The sequence below is a fragment of the Leucoraja erinacea genome, chromosome 24 (genome assembly GCF_028641065.1).
Source record: "Leucoraja erinacea ecotype New England chromosome 24, Leri_hhj_1, whole genome shotgun sequence".
Taxonomy (NCBI): Eukaryota; Metazoa; Chordata; class Chondrichthyes; order Rajiformes; family Rajidae; genus Leucoraja; species Leucoraja erinaceus.
Window position 1 is genome coordinate 24,044,573 of NC_073400.1, and position 20,425 is coordinate 24,064,997.

Below are 20,425 nucleotides of genomic sequence, written 5' to 3' on the forward strand. Positions count from 1 at the left end.
TAATTGAACCTCTTTTGGCTGATCTCTCAAATATCCAAAGTAAGAAAAACAGGCACCAGGGCCAACTGCTTGGTTTTGGAATAAATTGGATGAAAGGGGAATTAATCTCAACAAAATTCTTGGCTTTTTTTTTTTTAAAGAGGAACCTTTTTGATGTTTTTCCAAAGTAAGTATATTTATGATCACATTTGTTAGCATTGAAAGTGTGCAGGATCTGGGATCTTCCAAAGTTTCATAAGAAATCAAAGCATGGTAATGGTCCCTCGAGCCTCATCCACCAAGAACATGGAACCAAAATCCACTTTCTTGTCCAATATTCATGTCCACAGATTTTCCTGCTCCAAAAATACTGACTCCATTCTTAAATGAGCAACTGACCATCCATAATATACTGCGGTAGAGAATTTCAAAGATTTACAACTTTCCTCGTCTCCAACTAGGGGGAATACAATGGCACAGCTGGTAGAACGTTGCCTGAAAGCCAGAAACCTGGCAACTCTTTGTGTACTGCCTCAGAACTACAATTGTTGCACTCTTGTACTGGGGCGGTCACTTCAGTCGTCGAACTATTTGAAGCAACTTTTCTAATATTGATCTTCAAGGGCACAGTGGCACAGCGTTAGAGTTGCTGCCTTACAGCGCTTGCAGCACCAGAGACCCATGTTCGATCCCAACTACTGGTGCTGTCCGGAAGTCCCTGCAGTCCGTCTGTCTTTACTTTTTTCTGTTGTTTTTTTTTAACTTGTTTTGGTTAAGTTTTAGTTTGTTGGGTTGTGTTAGGGGGGGGTGAAACATGTTCTCTGTCTCTTCCTTCGGGGGAATGCGACTTTTTCATGTCGTATCCCCCTTCTCTGCCTTCGTCTGCGCTGAGGCCTAATGGCGGAGCTGGCGGCCTCCAACCTGCGACCGACCTCGAGGCTCCGGAGGCAGAACCAGCCAGGACTTACCAACGAGAGGCTGGCCGTCTTCGGGGCTAAGGCAGCGGTGGCCCGACTTGCTGGTGCGGCGTTCTGGCTTTCGGCGGCAGCCTGGAGCTGATGCAGTGGGGCTCGGAGCTGAGACTGCGGGACTCGGATCTGTGACTGCACGACCCAGAGAGGATACTGCGGGACCCGGAGCTGGGGCGGCAGCCCGGAGCGGAGACTGCGGGACCCGGAGCTGGGGCGGCGGCCCGGAGCGGAGACTGCGGGACCTGGAGCTGAGGCTGTGGCGGGCCGTCTCGGAGCGGAGGCGTTCCGGCTTTCAGCAGCGGCGACATCACCACGGAGGTCCGCTGGACTGGAGGACGGCATCTCCGGCCTGGATCAATCGCCTCAGCGCAGAGTGAGAACAAGAAGGGAAGAGACGGAGACTAAGACTTTGCCTCCATCATAGTGAGGATGTGCTTGGTGAACTCACTGTGGTGGATGTTTAATTTGTGTTTATTGTATGTTTTGTTATTATTGATTCTGTGTATGACTGCAAGCAACATAATTTCGTTCAGACCGAAAGGTCTGAATGACAATAAAGGATCTATCTATCTATCTATGTCTGTGCGGAGTTTGTACGTTCTCCCTGGGACGTGCATGGGTTTTCTCTGAGATCTTCGGTTTCCTCCCACACTCCAAAGACATAGGTAAATTGGCTTGGTATGAGTGTAAATTGTCCCTAGTTTGTTACCACGCTGTATCTCTAAACTAAATTAAACTCTGCTATTTGGCTGGAAATACTAATGTTTTCAGTAACTTATACATCTTAACAACAAAATGGAATCCATCTTCACTTCTGCAATGTTTTTTCCAGCTTAAAAGTGTTTCATCCTTTCCACATGATTAATCCATTATTCATTTGAACTATTTAAAGAATATAAAGTTCCAATTATGGCCATCTAGGAGAATATGCCACTACATAACTACTGCAATGCCTCAAAAATAAATCTGCGGAACTTGGCTCAGTTTCAATGAACTATGCTGATCCACATTTCCAGAGAGAAAAAAAGCAAAGATTATGAATCATAAGCAACGCATACACCAGAAAATATCCTAATTAGTCTTTGTTCCTGCCCTTCACCAATTATCAAGATGGCACGGTTCAATGTATTCAAACATCATGTAAAATCAAAACTCACAATTCAGCAGTAAAAACATGTCCTGTTCTTTGGCAGGAAGCCATTTTTTGTTTGCAGTCACCCACCAGAAGGAATAGATAACAGTGAGTTTACAGAACAAAGTTTGCCCATCGCTAAATTTTCCTCATGACATAGGAATATCACAAGCTGCAATACCAAAGGCTCCTCTGACAATCATAGACATAAACAAACCAACTGCTCTGGAAGGCAAATGCAATGTAAGCATTGATTTCGAGAGGACTAGAATGTAAAAACAAAGATGTAAAGCTGAGGTCAGATCACCTTTGGAATATAGCAGGCACGGAAATCACTATCAAAACATGGGGGGGACACAATTTCTTGGCGGCCGTCCTCGCGCATGCACACACACGCGAGGCTTCGGCCGTGGGCCCTGTGGACGGTAACATCGGAAGCTGACCTGGTTGGTGACCAACTCCGAACTCCAGCAACAGCAGCTTTGTCCGCCCCGAATTGTGGGGCTTGAATCGGCCTGTTCACGGGGCCTTTCATCGGCTGGCGGTGGCTTCAACATCGGGAGCCTCGATCCCCTCGATGCAGCAGTTTGATTTTAAGCCGCGTGGACGCTGAAAGGCCCCGCGAACGGGCCGATTCAGCCCTTAGAAAGCGTCTGATAAAGTCCGGATAACAAAACATGGGGGGGATTGTCCCCCACTTCTCAAAGCATGGAGGGGACGTGTACCTCCCACCCCCCCAGGATTTCCGCCCATGGAATATAGTGAGCAGTTTTGGGCTCCATATCTGAGGAAGGATGTACTGTCAGTGGAGAGGGTCCAGAGGAGGTTCTGGTGATTATTCCATGGGATGATTGGGTTAATATATGAGGAGTGTTTGGCTCTGGTCCTATAAGATCATAAGTGATAGGAGTAGAATTAGGCCATTTGACTCATCAAGATTGCCATTCAATCATGGCTGATCTACCTCTCGCTCCTAACACCATTATCCTGCCTTCTCCCCATAACCTCTGACACTCATTGTAGTTTAGAAGGATGAGGGGAGGATCTCAATGAAACTTACTGAATAATGAAAAACCTTGATACAGTGGATGTGGAGAGAATGTTTCCAGTAGTGGGTGAGTCTAGGGCTACAGGGCACAGCCTCAGAATAAAAGCATTACCTTTAGAATGGAGATGAAGAGGATTTTGTTTAGCCAGAGGGTGGTGAATCTGTGGAATTCATTGCCACAGATGGCGGTGGATATTTTTTAAAGGAGGGATCGATGGGTTCTTGATTAGTAAGGGTGCCGAAGGTTACAGAGAGAAAGCAGGAGAATAGGGTTGTGATGGGAAAATAGATTAGCCATGATCGAATGGCGGAGCAGACTCGATAAGCCAAATGGTCGAATTCTGCCTGTGTCTTATAATCTTATGGTTTTACAGACAATGTTCCAACTTTTCTTTCATAATCCTTATTCTCTCAGTACTTTTTCTCCCATTCACACAGCCAACCACACCAACTCTCAGCCACCCAAGCACCTAAATATATGCATCAACGTACACTGAAAGAAACAAGCAGCCATAAATAAGGCAACCATGTCATTGTGAAAACTTGAAGTAATGACCCTGCCCTCAAATTCACCTGGAGCGTCTCGGACACCTTCTTCCCTTTTCATCAGTGCAAGCTCGAATGCTTCCACTTGTTAGAGCTCTCATAGTTCCCTTGTTAGTTGGTTACTAATTGAACCTCTTTTGGCTGATCTCTCAAATATCCAAATTGCGAAACTCAAACACCAGGGCCAACTGCTTGGTTTTGGAACAAATTGGACGAAAGGGGAATTAATCTCAACCATCTGTTTAGTTTAGTTTAATCTGTTGCCAAGTCACAATAAAGAGGCCTCAAAATCTTCCACGACACCAAGATTATCTGCCAAAAATGAACCAGTGCTATCTAGGACATGATTGGCTATTGTTCCTGAAATGGTTACATTGTGTAGGAAGGAACTGCAGATGCTAGTTTAAACCGAAAATAGCCACAAAATGCTGGAGTAACTGAGCGGGACAGGCAGCATCTCTGGAGAGAAGGAATGGGTGATGTTTCAGGTCAAGACCCTTCTTCAGTCTCCAGAGAAGTTGCCTGTCCCACTGAGTTACTCCAGCATTTTGTGTCTATTTTCGGTTTAAACTAGCATCTGCAGTTCCTTCCTGCACAATAAATCCAATTCAGGAACAATTGGTCTTTTACAACAGGAAAGCTTAAATATGACAACAATCAATTAATAACTAACTCTTTCATTGGCATTCTGCGATAAACCAAAGTCAAGTTTGAAGGATGATCCCAACCCGAAATATCATCTGGCCATTCCCTCCTCAGATGCTGCCTGACCCGTTGTGTTCCTGTAGAGCTTTGTAATGTGCTCAATTATTTTTTGTGGCTCCAAAAATTACAGCCAAAGGCACTTATGGACTTTGTTTGGACTCAGTCATGAATGGGACGTATGGATGGACAACACACCACAATGAAAGGGCATGGAGACCAGCACCAAAAAGGGAAGGATAGCTTGGAAGGCCAACCTTCTGGGATACATGTTAAGAAAATTGGGGAGTTGAGTTTAGTTTAGTTTAGTTTAGGTTAGAGATACATCGTGAAAGTCCATGCCAACCAACGATCACCTGTACCTTAGTTCTATCCTGCACACCAGGGATAATTTGCAGAAGCCAATAAACATGCAAACCTGGAATGTGGGAGGAAATCAGAGCACCTAGAGAAAATCCACATGGTCACAGGGAGAACATGCAAACTCTGTACAGGCAGCACCTGGTGTTGGGATCGAACTCGGGTCTCTGGTGCTGTAAGGCAAACTGTACTGCTGCAGCACTATGCGCCCAAATATTGAAATCTTGGTTGAATAATCTTTCAATTTCTCTTCCTTCTGCCCCCATACCTTTGTTCGTTCAACAAATTAGCACCAGATATGTGGGCAGGTTTGTAGCTTTGAGTTCACTGGAACCTAGATAAAGCTGACTTTGGTGCCTGTTAAGAAGGTGCCCACTAATGAGAATCAGACAGAGACCAGTGCTGCCTTCAGGTTTGATAGGTGGCAGTGTGTTTAAATGGAAACGTCCAGATAGAAGCTGAAGGGAAAACAGGACAAGGCAGAGCAAAGAGAAGTCATCAAGGACAGAACTATGGTATCTGGCGCAGTTGCTGAGTAAATAAATAGGAGCAACAGTGAGGTAGTACGGCAAGAGTCACATTGCTTTAGTCTGGACACGGGATGTTTACAATGAAGAAGCACAAACAAAAAAGACAGATAATGAAGTTGAATGATGGATTACAATCCAACGCTTATCAGACAGTTTATGAGGGCTATTTACAACAGAAGCTCAAGAGCAGTAAGGGTCAAGGATGAGTACAGCCCGACCTTCTCTGATGCATGATGTTACACAGCTGTGCCATGTGAACCTGTCCCTCTGCAAAATGACTCATTAGGGATAGACAACCACTCACTAGTACCAGCGCCTTTCCTGATGGGATCAGCATTCACTGCTGAAAGTACCTTATTACCACTTCTTAACTTACACCTTCTCGGCCTTTTTATACTCTTTTTTTGTTCCTTTTTAAAACTTTCTATACTCTCTGAAAGTTTGCCCTTATCTGGGCGGCACAGTAGAGCTGCTGCCTCACAACCCCCGAGACCCGGGTTCGATCCTGACCTCAGACGTTGTCTGTATGGAGTTTGTAAGTTCTCCCTGTGACCACGTGGGTTTCCTCTGGGTGCCCCGGTTTCCTCCCACATTCCAAGGACGTGCAGGTTTGTAGGTTAATTGGTCCTGTAAATCACCCCTAGTATGTAGGCAGTGGTTGCAAAAGTGGGATAGGATTACTGTACGACTCTATGATTCTATGACTCTTAGATAGAATTAGTGTGACTAGATCAGGGGTTCCCAACCTTTTTCGTCCCGTTTACACCTGGCAACTTTAATAGCACATGACAATGTTACTTCACTTATTTATGAACAACTAATGATGAACAGATACCGGTGTACCAGAACCAAACACAGTCAGTCAATGAGAAAAAATATGTACAAATCCAGAATCAACAAATTTACCCCCTGGATAGGCGAAATTTACTCCCATGGGGTAATTCCACCCCAGGCTGGGAAATCTTTGGACTAGGTGATCAATGTTCGCTGTGGACTCAGTGGGCCAAAGGGCCTGTTCCATGGCGTATCATTAAACTGAACTAACCTAGTTATCTTTTATCAACAATTTATCCGTATTCTTCTTCAGTCCCACAAAGTTGAGGGTGGATCAGGTTATCCCCGGATAATGAACAGCTTCCATTTTACAGGGGGAATGAGAGCTGGAGGAGAGGAAGGGCAGGACAAAACAAAGCAGGTAATAGGTTGATAGGTGGAGCAGGAGAACTGCAGGCATCACAAAGGGGGAGCAGTGATAGAGGGTCTCTCTCCAGTTAAATTATTTTCTTAATTATTTAATATGGTTTAAATTAATGTAATTCTTCGGATTAATTTTAAAAAGATGGATTTCTTGCCGAACAGCTATTGAGGTCAAATTGCCCCCTTTTACTTGCAGGTCTCCAAATAGAGGTCAAATATTTAATTAAAGATGATAGACACAATAAGCTGGAGTAACTCAGCGGGTAACCGCATCTCTGGAAAAAAGGAATAGGTGACGTTTCAGGTCAAGACGCTTCTTCAGACTGAGAGTCCAGGGAAAGGGAAATGAGCGATATAGACGGTGATATAGAGAGATTCAGAACAAATGAATGAAAGGTATGCAAAAAAGTAACAATGATCAAGGAAAAGGTCCATTGTTGGCTGTGTGTTAGGTGTGTGCCAAATATTTAATAATGTTTATTTCATTTTTTGGGATATAAGACCATGGTATCAGGAAACTGAACCATCCTATCACCAATAGAGAGCATTCCTAATCTACCATCAGCCTTATTAGAGACCCTCGGACCATCTTTAATCAGACTTTACTGGACTTTATCTTGCACTAAACATTATTCCCTTTATCCTGTATCTGTACACTGTGGATGGCTTGATTGTAATCATGTGTAGTCTTTTCACTGACTGGATAGCGCGCAACGAAAACCAAAGCTTTTCACTGTACCTTGGTACACGTGACAATGAACTAAACTAAACCAAACTGATATACAATTGCTCAACAGTGCAGGATCCAGAGCAATTGAACCACCAGCTCACAGGTGGAGCAATAGAATTTGCCCCCAAATATTTACTAGTGCCTAGTTTGACTAGAGATTAAATAGTAACTGGATGAGCTTAGCCATTGAACATTCCTTTGTGGGCCTGCTACTTGGAATTGTGGACCACCTATCCGTGGTCAGAGGAATGGCTCTCTGGTCGATGAGGTCATGCGGTTAAGGCGGTTTGGGTTTTGTTGGTGGGTGGAGTTTGGCAGATCATTGGGTTGTGGGACGAGGGGCAAGATTCAAAACAGATTGGCAAATCATTGGATAGGGGCATTAGATCCGATTGGCAGATCAGAAGGAGGGGTGGTTCAGCTAAGCATCAGAAAGCTTCAGCCTAAAGAAGGGTCCCAACCCTAAAGGTCACCCGTCCATGTTCTCCAGAGATGCTGCCTGACCCGCTGAATTACTCCAGCACTTTGTGTCTATCTTCGGTATAAACCAGCACCTTCAGTTCCTTTTTATTACACACCAACATGGTGCCACCCAATCAAATTTCTAGATACTTATTCCTCCATCTCCTAATCTTACCACATGCAGCTTTCACTCGGATCCCCTGAAGTTCAGAACTTCAGCTCAGTTTCATAAAGGATTTACACAATGTTTTTTAAATATATATTTTTTCCACCTCAAACACACAGCTGTAATAATGTTTTAATGTTTGCACGTTAAAATTATCTTTTCTCGTTGCAATTTTGTTTTACATGTTGATGTTGAAATGGTTCTGTGGCCTTTTACTTTTTCCTTCCTGCTGCTCTTCAGTGTTCAGGTAAATACTGGAACTGACATCCCAGTCAGAGAAGGAATAGCTATAGTGACATCTAGTGGACTCCTCTGCACCCACTTTCAGCAGCATTTACAAGACAAATCCCATCGGCAATGTTTTGTTCGTGTAGCACCTTTAACATAGATAAACATCTTCAGGTAAACATGACACTAAACCACTTCTGTGGAAATTAGAGCCAAAAAGATACTTCTTAAGAAGTGTTTGTGAAAGGAAGTGAGAGTTAATGAAGTTTAGAGAGGATCTTTGGTGGCACAGTGGCACAGCCTTACCGCACCAGAACCCCGGGTTTGATCCTGACCACCTGTGCTGTCTGTACAAAGTTTGTATGTTCTTCCTGTGACCGCATGGGTTTTCTCCAGGTGTTCCGGTTTCCTCACACATGCCAAAGACGTGCAGTTTTGTATGTGTAGTAGGAAGGAACTGCAGATGCTGGTTTGCACCGAAGATAGACACAATATGCTGGAGTAATTCAGCGGATCAGGCAGCATCTTTGGAGAAAAGAAATAGATTGTCATTTTGGGTCAAGATCCATTCTCAGACTGAGAGTCAGGTTTGTAAGTTTATTGGCATTTGTACATTGCCTGCAGTGTGTAGGGGGGATAAGTCTTTGTGTATTTTTCTTTTGAAGTTCTGAAGGACCATGATGTGCAAGTTTAAAGATCCTTGGTAGTGGAAGCACAGAAAGATAATGTGGTAAAGAAGGCATATGGGGTACTCTGGCCTTTGTTAATTGAGATATTGAATAAAGAAGTTATGCCCCAACTTTATGGCCGTAGCTGTAATAATGGATGCATTTATGGTCACCGCACAATAGGAAGGAGGTGATGGTGCGGGGGAAGGTATGGAAAATATTCACCAGGAATTACGAAAGACATAATGGTTCAGTAATGAGGAGAGGCTAGGTCTGTCTTCCCTGGAGGCAGAAGAAGTCATATATTAACAGATTATTAACATATTAACATAAGATTATTAACATATTCATATATTAACATATTAACAATATATATCATTTTGAGGGGTATGGATAGGTTAGACTGCTGGAAACATTTTCCTCATCAGAAGACATAGGTTTCGGGAAAGATATTCAGATGGGACCCAAGGACTATCTTTCTCACCCAGAGAATGGTGAGTATGTGGAATGCACTGCCAGGGGATGGTGGAGGGAGAGTCACTGGCAGTATTTGGGAAGAGACTGGACCAGCATTTGAATTGCCCTGGCATTGAGAGCTATGGAGCAAGTGGGGTTAATACAGATGTATTAGTGTCCAGCATGAATGTGGTGGGCCAAATGGCCTGACTCCATGCTGTGTGACTCAATAAGGTTCATGGTTTTAAGTGGAGACAGATAGTGTGTACGAAGGAATTGCAGATACTGGTTTAAACTGAAGATAGGCACAAACGGCAAGAATAACTCAGCGAGTCAGGCAGCATCTCTGGAGAAAAGGAATAGGTGGCATTTCAGGTCTAGACCCTTCTTCAGACTGAGAGTCAGGGGAGAGGGACATGAGGGACATAGATGGTGATATTGAGAGATGTAGAACAAATGAATGAAATATATGCAAAAAAAAGTAGCAATGATCAAAGCAACAGTCTGGGCTGGGTGTTAACCAAAGATCATATTGCTATTGGATCTTTGGTGTTAATGAGTTGTACAGGCAGGTGGGGCTGGAGACAACTAGAAGGCCGGGCGGGCGACGGGCGCTAGGACCCGCGCGGCGAGGGCTCGGCAGCGGATGTGGCGGAGCAGGAAGTGGAGGGAGCGGGCGGGCGGGCAAGGTGCAGAGTGAGGGAGCGGCGCCGGGACCTGGGTGGAGCGGGTAGGGAGCGGTGTGGCGGCATGTTGCCAACTACACACTGTGCTGGGGGCACTCAGGCAGCATCTGTGGAGGGCCGGGACTGGTTGGAGGGTGGGAAGGAGAGAGGGGAGAGGGAGAGGAGGAGGGAGGGAGAGGAGAGGAGAGGGGGAGAGGTGAGGAGGAGAGGTGGGGGAGGAGGAGAGGAGGTGGGGGGGGAGGGAGAGGAGAGGAGAGGGGGAGAGGAGGGAGGGAGGAGGAGAGGAGGAGGGGGGGAGGGGGGGGGAGAGGGAGGGAGAGAAAGGAAGAGAGAGGGAAAGGGAGGGGAGGGGAGAGAGAGAGAGAGAGAGAGAGAGAGGGAGAGAGAGGGGGAGAGAGGGAGGGAGAGAGGAGGAGGAGGAGGGGGTGGGGGAGAAAGGTGGGAGAGGGCAAAGCTTGGCAAGTGATAGATGGATGCAGGTGGGGGCGATTAGCAGACGATTGGACAAAGGCAAGACGTGAAAGGGGATCCGGAAAGGTCAGATAAGGAGAGAAGAGGGTGAAATGTAAACAAAGAGGGGAACAGAGGGATAAGTGGAAGGTGACGGGGAAGGGGTCTGGAGAGTGGGAGAAATGGGTGTGTGGTGAGTGCTGGGGAGAGCAAAATAGTGGGAGAAATGGTGTGCACTGGGTGGGGGAGAGGGTGGGAGAGATGAGTGCTAACTGGGTGGGGGTGAGAGGCGGGGAGTGGAAGAAATGGGTGTGGACTGGAGGTGGGGGTTGTCGTTACCTAAATTTGGAGAATTCAATGTCCATACCATTGGGCTATAAGCTACCCAAGCTTATTCTTGCCTTTTGTGCCTATCTTCAGTTTAAACCAACATCTGCAATTCCTTTGTACACACTATCTGTCCATTGGCCATCTCCACTTAATACCATGAACCTATTTGAGGTGCTTTTCCTCCAATTTGTGTGTGGCCTCTCCCAGGCAATGTAGGAGGCACAGGACAAAACGATCAGTAAGGGAATGGGAAGAGGAGTCAAAGTGGTTAGCATTTGGGAGATCCAGCAGGCCTTGGTGGACCAAGCATAAGTGCCCAAAACAGTTGCTGAGTCTGCGCTACAACTTGTTGCTGCTGATCATGCTCAGTTCCGGCGTGCCCCCCCCAGACCCAAATGCAATCATTTGAATCAAAATGGCACGCACATATTTGTCAACCAATAGTTTTAAAGTAAAACCAGAAATGTTTACTAGTGCAAAATATCAGTCAAGGGTCAGAAACGAGACCTTCAGCCCAACTTGTCCATGCCGACCAAGATGCCCCATCTAAGCTAGTCCCATTTGCCTGAGTCTCACCCATATCCCTCTGAAACTTTGCTATCCATGTACCTGTCCAAATGTCTTTTTAATATTGTTATTGTACCTGCCCCAGCTACTTCATAAACCAAATGATTCAGGTTTTCGCCAAGAAGGGCAGCATTCGATCAGTCCCCTATCCAATGGTTTATCTCTGTTCCCTAGTGATGGCGTGCACAATCGAGAAGGTGCTAGCTGATGCAAAGTCCCTGGTGGAGCGACTGAAGGATCATCATAATGCAGCAGAGTCCCTCATCGACCAGACCACCACCCTCAACAAGCGGGTGGAGAACATGAAGGAAGTCGGGACTGGAATCTCGGATCGGGTGAGATCAAGATCACTAGACAATGGAGCCTTCAGATCCCACCGTACTGTTCCTCCAAAGGAACGGATCCCCAGATCCATGTCTTTATGGTTCCTGATTATACCCACATTTCTCATGGTCCGCGTAAACTTGTGTTTACAGTTTCTCCATGGTTAATATTATCCCTCAGCATCTCTAATTAAAGAACCATTGCTATTATATGAAGAAGGGTCTCGATCCAAAACATCACCCATTCCTTCTCTCCAGAGATGCTGCCTGTCCCGCTGAGTTAATCTAGCATTTTGTGTCTATCATATGTAAAGATATATTTTATGAACCTGAATGCAATTTTATTTTAGTAAAGTGGATAACCATCTCCAGGGCAGTGAGGTGGGGGTAACAAATGACGGTCCAAACAAAAGGAGCAAAGGTGGAATAGTGTCAACTTGATCTGCGAATTGCTTCATAATCTTGATCTTCCCTTATTTTCAGAACCAGGAAGATTTTGAAAAGTTGAAGAAGATGGCCAGTTACAAACCGTACCCACTCCTTACTCAGGAGAACACACAGATACGGGATCTGAAGCAGGAAAATAAAGGTTTCTCCTTTCTTACTAATTAACACCTCACCATGTGGCGAACTAATGGCAGACTATTCTGGTTCACAAAAATATAAGACTCCAATTTTAACAGCTATGTATATTATGACTTGTTTCTAGCTTACGAGGGAATTCCTGCTGGCCAAATTAGGCTATTGTTTTTCCTTATCCCTAGTGTTCATGCCGAGTGCAGATTCTAAAGGTCATGCTGATTGCGAGCTGCCTTTGCAGTACCTTCACAAGCTCGAACATTAAGGAGAATTCCCCATTGTACAACATAACCTCTTGCATCACTCTCCCTTAACCAAAGGTTTCATCTTATAATTCTCCACTGTGATTATTCCACACTCTCAAGATTGAATTAGTAACATTTATGACAAAGCAGCAGCTGTCTGCGAACCTCAAAAATGAGGTCTAAGTGGCTTGCGAAATTATACCTTTCTTGGTATGTGGTTGTGTACATGCAGCAGGGAAGAGGATTCCTGAAACCCCCATAAGAATGAGGGAAGGAAGATAGAACAGTACAGCACAGGAACAAGCCCTTTTTTACAAGGATGTTGTCAGCACTTGTGGGCCTGTGCTATCAGGGGAAGTTGGGTAGGCCAGGACTTCATTTCTTGGAGCACAGAAGGCTGAGTTGTGATATTGCAGAGATATATAAAATCATGAGGGGAATATATAGGGTGAATGCACAGTCTTTTTCCCAGGGTGGGGGAATCAAGAACTAGAGGGCATATAGGTTCAATATGAGAGGGGAAAGACTTGAAGAGCAAACTATTTCACATATAGAGCGGTGAGTATATGGAACAAGCTGCCAGAGGAAGTAGTTGAGGCAGGTACTATAATAACATCTGAAAGACATTTGGGCAGGTATGTGGGTAGGAAAGGTTTAGAGGGATATGGGCCAGATGCTGGGAAATAGGTGTAGCTTAGCTGGGCATCTTGGCCAGCAGGGAGGAGTTGGGCTGCATGGCCTGTTTCCATAAGATAGACACAAAAAGCTGGAGTACCTCAGATCAGACAGCATCTCTGGTCATTGACTCCAGGTCATCTTGCATGTTAAGATAAGCCCGCCACACCTTGTTCCTTCTTATTCAGAACTTGTCTGATGGTGGCAGGCAGGCTCCCTGTCTCCTTAGTGTTGTGCAATTGTCATACAATTGCAGTTTCATTTCACAACAAGGATTAACCTGAGCATTTTTATTATCTACGTGGCTTAACGTTAACGCGGTTGTCTCTTAACTTGCTGGTGATTGTCTTGTTTCTCTCAGAGCTGTGGCTTTCCCTGGAAGAGCACCGCTACGCTTTGGAACTCATTATGAGTAAATACAGAAAGCAGATGCTACACCTTCTTGCCGCTAAGAAACTGGATAGTACACCAGTTACCAACTTGCACCAGGAGCATTCCCAGGTAACAAAACTGCAAACTGATCCTAGTTTAAACCAGGAAAAATCTCTTTGAGAGGTTGTGTGTCTCAATTTTTAATATTGAGTCAGTCCATTGCTGTTTGTCATCTATACCAACAATTTGGATGAGAATATACAAGGCATGATTAGTAAGTTTGCAGACAACACTAAAGTATGGGGTATCTTAGACAGTGATGGTAGTTGTCAAGAATGATAGTATTATTTTGGTAATTTTGTGTCAATCTAATAATTAAGGTGAACTAATTGTTTCAAAGATCTTTAACCTTGCTGCCCCTCTTTCCTTCCTATCACCGTAACATTTGGTGTTTTGCAAACCTAGCATGATTTCCAACTCTTTGTATTGTTGGGAAAAACATGGAAACAAGAAACTACAGATGCTGGTTTACACAAAAAGACACATGGTTCTGCCTCTCCTCTCCCCCCCCCCCCCCCCAACCCCCCTCGCCCCTACAATCAGTCTGAAAAAGTTTTCTGATCCAAAACGTCACCTATCCATGGTTCCCCAGGGATGCTGCCTGACCCCCTAAGTTACTCCAGCATTTTGTGTCCTTTTGTATTGTTAAGAGTTGGGTGTCAATTTATTATCATTGATGTAAAATCTATCCTTTTCTCGGGTTCCAGCAGCATTAAGTGCAAGTACAATCTTAACTTTCTGAAATATATATTGCCCTATAATTATTCAGACATGAACAAGGCAAAAGGCCAAGGAGAGCTCTGAGATGCAAGCCACCATGTTCAAGAATCTGAAGTTTAGATGGAACACTTTCACTGTGCATTTCAAGTGGAATTTCACTTGATATCTTTCTTGTTTATAATGATTAAATGGTGAATTCAGATGCAGGTTCACCACCAATTTATTTTCCCAGCAACTGGTGGAAAACTCTTTTAATCAGGATAAAATGACGAGAGCACACTTGAAATCGCCCCAGAGGTTCCCTTGAAAATGTGGTGCCTAGACCGGGTGAGATGGCCGATCTCGTCCTCTTTGGGGCTTCTGTGGTCGTTAGGCGCGTCAGATTTGCCCCCTGACATTGGATGAACAGTCTCAACCCGAAATGTCACCTATTCATTTTTTCCAGTGATGCTGCCTAACCGCTGAGTTACTCCAACATTTTGTGTTTATCTTCGGTGTAAACTAGCATCTGTGGTTCCTTCTTGCACATCACTGGGTGGTGCTTGGGTATTTAGACCCATTGTAGCATCTTGCCACTGATGTCATTGAGATTTGTAGTATTTCACATGGCTCTTTTAAATACCTACATCGTGTTGGTTTAAATTATTTATTAGACCGACCTTCATATTGTCTACTTTGCTGACTTCAGCTTTTCTGGGTGATATTTTTTGCTTCTTGTACCCCCCCCAGGAGTTGCAAACTCACATTGAACAGATCTGTGACATGGCCACAGTCATGAGGAAAGCAGTACAAATCGACGATCCAGAATATTGCCAAATTCAAGAGAAGATAGCCCAGATGGAGGTAGGGTTTTCACTGCGTGCTCCACAGGATTTCAGGTGGTCGCTGAGCCTTCACTGTACTGATGCAGTGCCACAGACAGCACCTGTTTCTGTTGGCAAAGCCAGATTCCTGTATTGTGCCTCACTAATAACTTATCAGGATGCACTGGTTGACCTTGAGACTGCACGGTGGTGCAGTTCTAGAGTTGTTGCCTTACAGCGCCAGAGACCCGGGTTCACCGTAGTCGGGATCAAACCCAGGTCTCTGGTGCTGTAAGACAGCAACTCCACCCGCGCCGTCCAGTATGACCAGTGTTTCTCTCACACTCTCCCGTTCATAGCTATTCTTTATGTGGTCCCGGATGGTGAGGAGGTAAACATAGAAACATAGAAAATAGGTGCATGAGTAGGCCATTCGGCCCTTCGAGCCTGCACCGCCATTCAATATGATCATGGCTGATCATCCAACTCCGTATCCTGTGCCTGCCTTCTCTCCATAACCCCTGATCCCTTTAGCCACAAGGGCCACATCTAACTACCTCTTAAATATGGCCAATTAACTGGCCTCAACTACATTCTGTGGCAGAGAACTCCAGAGATTCACCACTCTCTGTGTAAAAAATGTTTTTCTCATCTCAGTCTTAAAAGATTTCCCCATTATCCTTAAACTGTGACCCTTGTTCTGGACCTTAAACTGTGACCCCTCGTTCTGGATTCAATAGGTAGGTGGGTAGGTGGGTATTCAATAACAAGCATTCATAATCTAACACTAATCCTCTGCTCATCTGGTTCTGGCAGCAGTTGTGGGAGGCACAGTTTGATTACAATTGCACATATAGTTGAGCATGTTACAATTCACTACCTGGGAGTGCCATATTGTCGACACTTGTAAACCAGCTGCTGGGCAGGATCTGCTCCTTCAAAAATGCATCAAAGAATAGGAGGGACTTGAAAGATTTGGCAAATGACTTGAAATGCACCATGACTAATGTTTTTTTTTTCTCCTAACTTTCTTTTCAAGCTTGAAAATAAAGAATTACGGGAGCTTGTGTCATTCAGCAAGGAAATAGTTCTTAAGGAGAATGTTGTTCAACTTCACTGTGAAAAGTAACTACAGGCTGTGCTGGATGGACCCTGAATCAGGTAGCTGCACTGACAGAACCATTTGAATGATGTCTCCAACTGGTAACCTACTCTGTTACCACCAGTGCTGCTAAGACTGGAATGGAGCTGGACATTTCAACCAGAAGCTACTTTTTAATTTTAATGAGATTTCTTGGTAGAACACTTCCACTTGCTTTGGAGAAGCTTTGAATTTGTAGGTTGCCTTTTTCCCTTTACAGCTCTTCCAATATTGACAATAGTTTTTTGCAATAGCTGTCCATTCCACACATCGTCTTGTGTGGAAAAAAACAGCAAGAACTCAGCCACTGGATTTCTTCAAACTCTGGATTTGTTCCGTCAACTACCAACAAGACAAGGACCACAAGCTTGGCAAATCCGCCTCTGCCTGCTTTTAATTTCCAAATGGTTCTCCAAAGAGAAAGATTATCTGCAACTTTAATGCATTGTAATGAGAAAGAAAAGGTTAAAAAAGTGGGTCATCTACTCTGACTTTAATGCTGGTAACTTGAGTTTGATTAAAAATATTGATGAAGAGCAGTATTGATAGCTAGTTGGAATTTTCTGATGCAGTCACATTGGCTTTACGCTCATTGTGTCACCTAATCTCAATCAAAGTCCCTCTATCCTTTGCCTCAAAAGGGAGATGATCTTGTCTCTTGTCCCATTTTCTTAATTTTAGAGTTGCAGCCTTATAGCGCCAGAGACCCGGGTTCGACCCTGACTATGGGTGCTGCATGTTCGGAGTTTGTACGTTCCCCCTGTGACTGTGTGGGTTTTCTCTGGCTGCTCCTGTTACCTCCCACACTCAAAAAAAAAAATACAGGTGTGTAGGTTAATTGGCTTCGGTAAAATTGTCCCTAGTGTGTAGGATAGTGCTAGAGGATGGGGATTGCTGGATGGCAAAGACTCGGTGGGACGAAGGGCCTGTTTCCCTACATCTCTAAAGTAAAGTCTAAACTGGATAGAACAGTAGGTAGACAGAATGATCAAGATCAAGCTGTCTGTGATGGCTCAAACCATGAAATAACCACTTGATTCTATCTATTGCAATTTTACACAAGAGTCACCACCGTCAGAAGATTTGGGGGGCAAGTAGATAGAAAACCTGTAGAGCACAAAAAGTCAACAGACTTGTGCTCATCTTCTCTGAGCTGAACTGGTTATAGTACAGGTGTGATTGGGTTATGTGAACACTTCTGCTGGTTCCCACTCTTGGAAAATTGCTTGGAGCTAAACAGAAAGTGGACTTCACCTATTAATGTTTCGACAACACATGAGACAATTCAGTTGCTTCCTTTCGATGTTTCTCGCGGAGAACTATGACTAAAAGCTTACTTTCACTGAGCTCTGGATATTTTGTATTATCCATTTAATCCCGCTGTGATGCAAAATGGTGAGAGAATGTGGTGTACATTGGATTGGAAGGGGGAGACAATGGGGGAAGCTTTGCGTTTCTTTGCATTTCTCTAGAAGCAGCTTGAATCCTGCTGTTTGTGTAATGCGGAAATCTGCCGAGCATCTAATTTAGAAGCCTCTGAAATTAAAGCTGGAATCTTACAATTTGCTTGGCTAAGACCGACTGTTTGTAAATGCCCAAATAAATTTCTGTATGTATTTTTTAACCAATTGTTGCAAAATGTATATCATTTTGTGTGTTTGTATCATGAATGCACACATGGGTCAGAGCCCAAAACACATATTCTATTAGCACGGTGGTGTAGCGGTAGAGCTACTGCCTTGCAGCTCCAGAGACCCAGGTTTGACCCTGACTACAGATGCTGTCTGTACGGAGTTTGTACGTTCTCCCAGTGACATGCGTGGGTTTGCTCCGAGATTTTCGGTTTCCTCCCACACTCCAAAGATGTACAGGTTTGTAGGTTCATCGGCTTGGTATAAATATAAAATGGGCCCAAGTGTGTGTAGGATAGTGGTAATGTGCGGGGATGGCTGGTCGATGCAAACTCGGTGGGCCGAAGGGCCTCTTTCCGTGCTGTATCTCTAAAACTATATTTGGAATTTTAACCTTGCAACCACAAATTATGCAGCCCTTGTCCTTTCACCTCTTCCCTTCTCATCATCCACGGACACAAAATATTTCTAAGTGAAGCAGCGATTCACTTCACTTAGTTATAGAATATTAGAACTGTACAGCATAGAAACAGGCCCCCACACCACCATGAATATTCCCAGCACAAAGTGCTGGAGTAACTCGGTGGATCAGGCAGCATCTGTGGAGGGAAAGTATAGACGACACTTTGAGTTGGGACCCTTCTTCAGTCTCAAGATTCCAGACTTTGGGAATATTCCAAGTTTTCCAAGCTTTGTTGCTTTAGTCATGAAAGTATAGCAACATGACGCAGTGCCAATATATTGTGAAGGGAAAAATCAGCCAAAGTTAATGCATTTGTTAATGCATTCCATTTCCCTCTGCTGGAAAGTGGTGCATGTGCAAGTGGAATGAGGATAGCATTGGATTGAGGGTAATGCCCCTCTTAGTCTACAGGAGGCAGTGCAGCAGAGTGGTCTGAATTGTCTTTAACGTAATCAGAGGAAAAGTTGACATTTATTAGAACAAAGGGAAGAATAAAGTAATCTGATCTGCACAAAATTTGTTACAGATAAAGTTATGTTGCTTTCCAAACTCCACGTTCTAATCAGGATGTACATTGTTTTTGAAGATAGGGTATTTTGTTGTGTCTGTGTTATTTGCCATGCACATACAGATGGTTTAATCATCTCACAGAATGTAATATAATCTGTGAATTGATGTAATTATCTGTGTTTCAATTCCTTTAGTTTCCAATGCTAAATACGGCCTGAAAATAATGATCCAGTTCAAACTCATCAATGTTTTCAGAATTTCCAAGATAAAAATTGTGTTTTGATTCCAGAGTGTAAATCATGAGTGCAAATTGGGAACAGCCACAGCACCATCAACTTTCTTTCTTCTTTCTGCTTCCCTATACTTCCTCTCGCTATTCTCCATCCTGATGGCAAGTATTATTTGGAAATAAAAGAACATTGTGGTCAGATTCATACAGCAGGGAAACAGGCCATTTGGCCCAACTTGCCCATGGTGACCAAGATGCCCTCTCTATGCTAGTCCCACCTATGGCCCATGTTTGGGCCATATCCCTCTGAACATTTCCTATCCTAACACTGAGTCATAATAAGAGATAATAAAACTTTGCTCCGACAATCTTATTGGAATTTTTAAATGGATAATAGTGAGTAGATAGTAGAGGACATAGTAAAAGTGCAAAAATGCATTCGCATTTTCAAAAGGCCTTCAATATGGCACCCCATAATTGATGATAAATAAGGTAAAGGACAAGCAGGTGGATTGCTGGCTCGGGCATTCATATTTTCTAATGGATTATTAAATATATGTAATAATCCCACTGCTGTTTCTTCCCAATATTATTTTGATAGACTTAATGCAAGCCATTTGGATCAGCAGTGTACACAACATTGAATTTGATTTAGCTCATTTAATATCCTTTTTCAATTTTAAATGTACTCATCTCATCACGGAAAGTCTTGTCTACTTTTTTCCTTGCCCTGGTAAATATAGAAGCAAGATAATGTTTCAATATTTCTGTCACTTAACATTTAATATGGCTCTCTACAACATTGTCCTGGCCACTCCAGTAGCCCTGTTCCCATAAAAAATACATAAAGTGCTGGGGTAACTCAGCGCGTCAGGCAGCATTTCTGGAAGACATGGATGGGCGATGTTTCGGGTCAGGATCCTTCTTCAGACTGAGGAGGTCTACTTTTTCAAAGTAGATATACCTTAAGGAGATTCCACAGTGGAGCCGAAAAATGCAGGAACAAGGAACTGCAGATGCTGGTTTATACAGTAAAATGCACAAACTTTTGGAGTAATTCAGCTGCTCAGGAAGCATCTTTGGAAGACATGGCTGGGCGATGTTTCGAGTCAGGATCCTACTTCAGACTCTATTTCCATTCCAATCTTCCTTTTTTTAATGTATCTGTAAAATAATGTGCTGTTTTGTGATGATTTAATTACGTTTCTCTTTTGCTTTCATTGTAATTTTGTCTCCGCACCCCTTTTCTCCCCCCACATAGAAAGGTGTTCTTCTCAGTACCTCCACCGCCACCCACCCTGTCATCCTGACTGGAGTCAGCAACTTATTGTGTGTGGTATCACAGAATCCAGCATATCTCCAGTTTCACTCATTAAAATGTGCATTGGCACATTTTTTATGCCTCATTAAAATCTGTGAATTGAATATGATTTAATAATTTACCATCTCCAGCAAGAAATGACAGA

At 43.9% G+C, this 20,425-nt stretch overlaps 1 protein-coding gene across 1 annotated transcript; it reads left to right on the forward strand.

The window, feature by feature from the left end:
- The first annotated feature begins 9,806 nt into the window (after positions 1 to 9,806).
- sike1 (suppressor of IKBKE 1) lies at positions 9,807 to 17,753 on the forward strand. The gene is made up of 6 exons (XM_055654815.1): positions 9,807 to 9,905; positions 11,383 to 11,543; positions 12,015 to 12,120; positions 13,392 to 13,531; positions 14,912 to 15,025; positions 16,025 to 17,753. Exons 2-6 carry the CDS (start codon positions 11,385 to 11,387, stop codon positions 16,112 to 16,114), a joined length of 609 nt encoding a protein of 202 aa, XP_055510790.1. The 5' UTR covers positions 9,807 to 9,905; positions 11,383 to 11,384; the 3' UTR covers positions 16,115 to 17,753.
- The last annotated feature ends 2,672 nt before the right edge of the window (positions 17,754 to 20,425 follow it).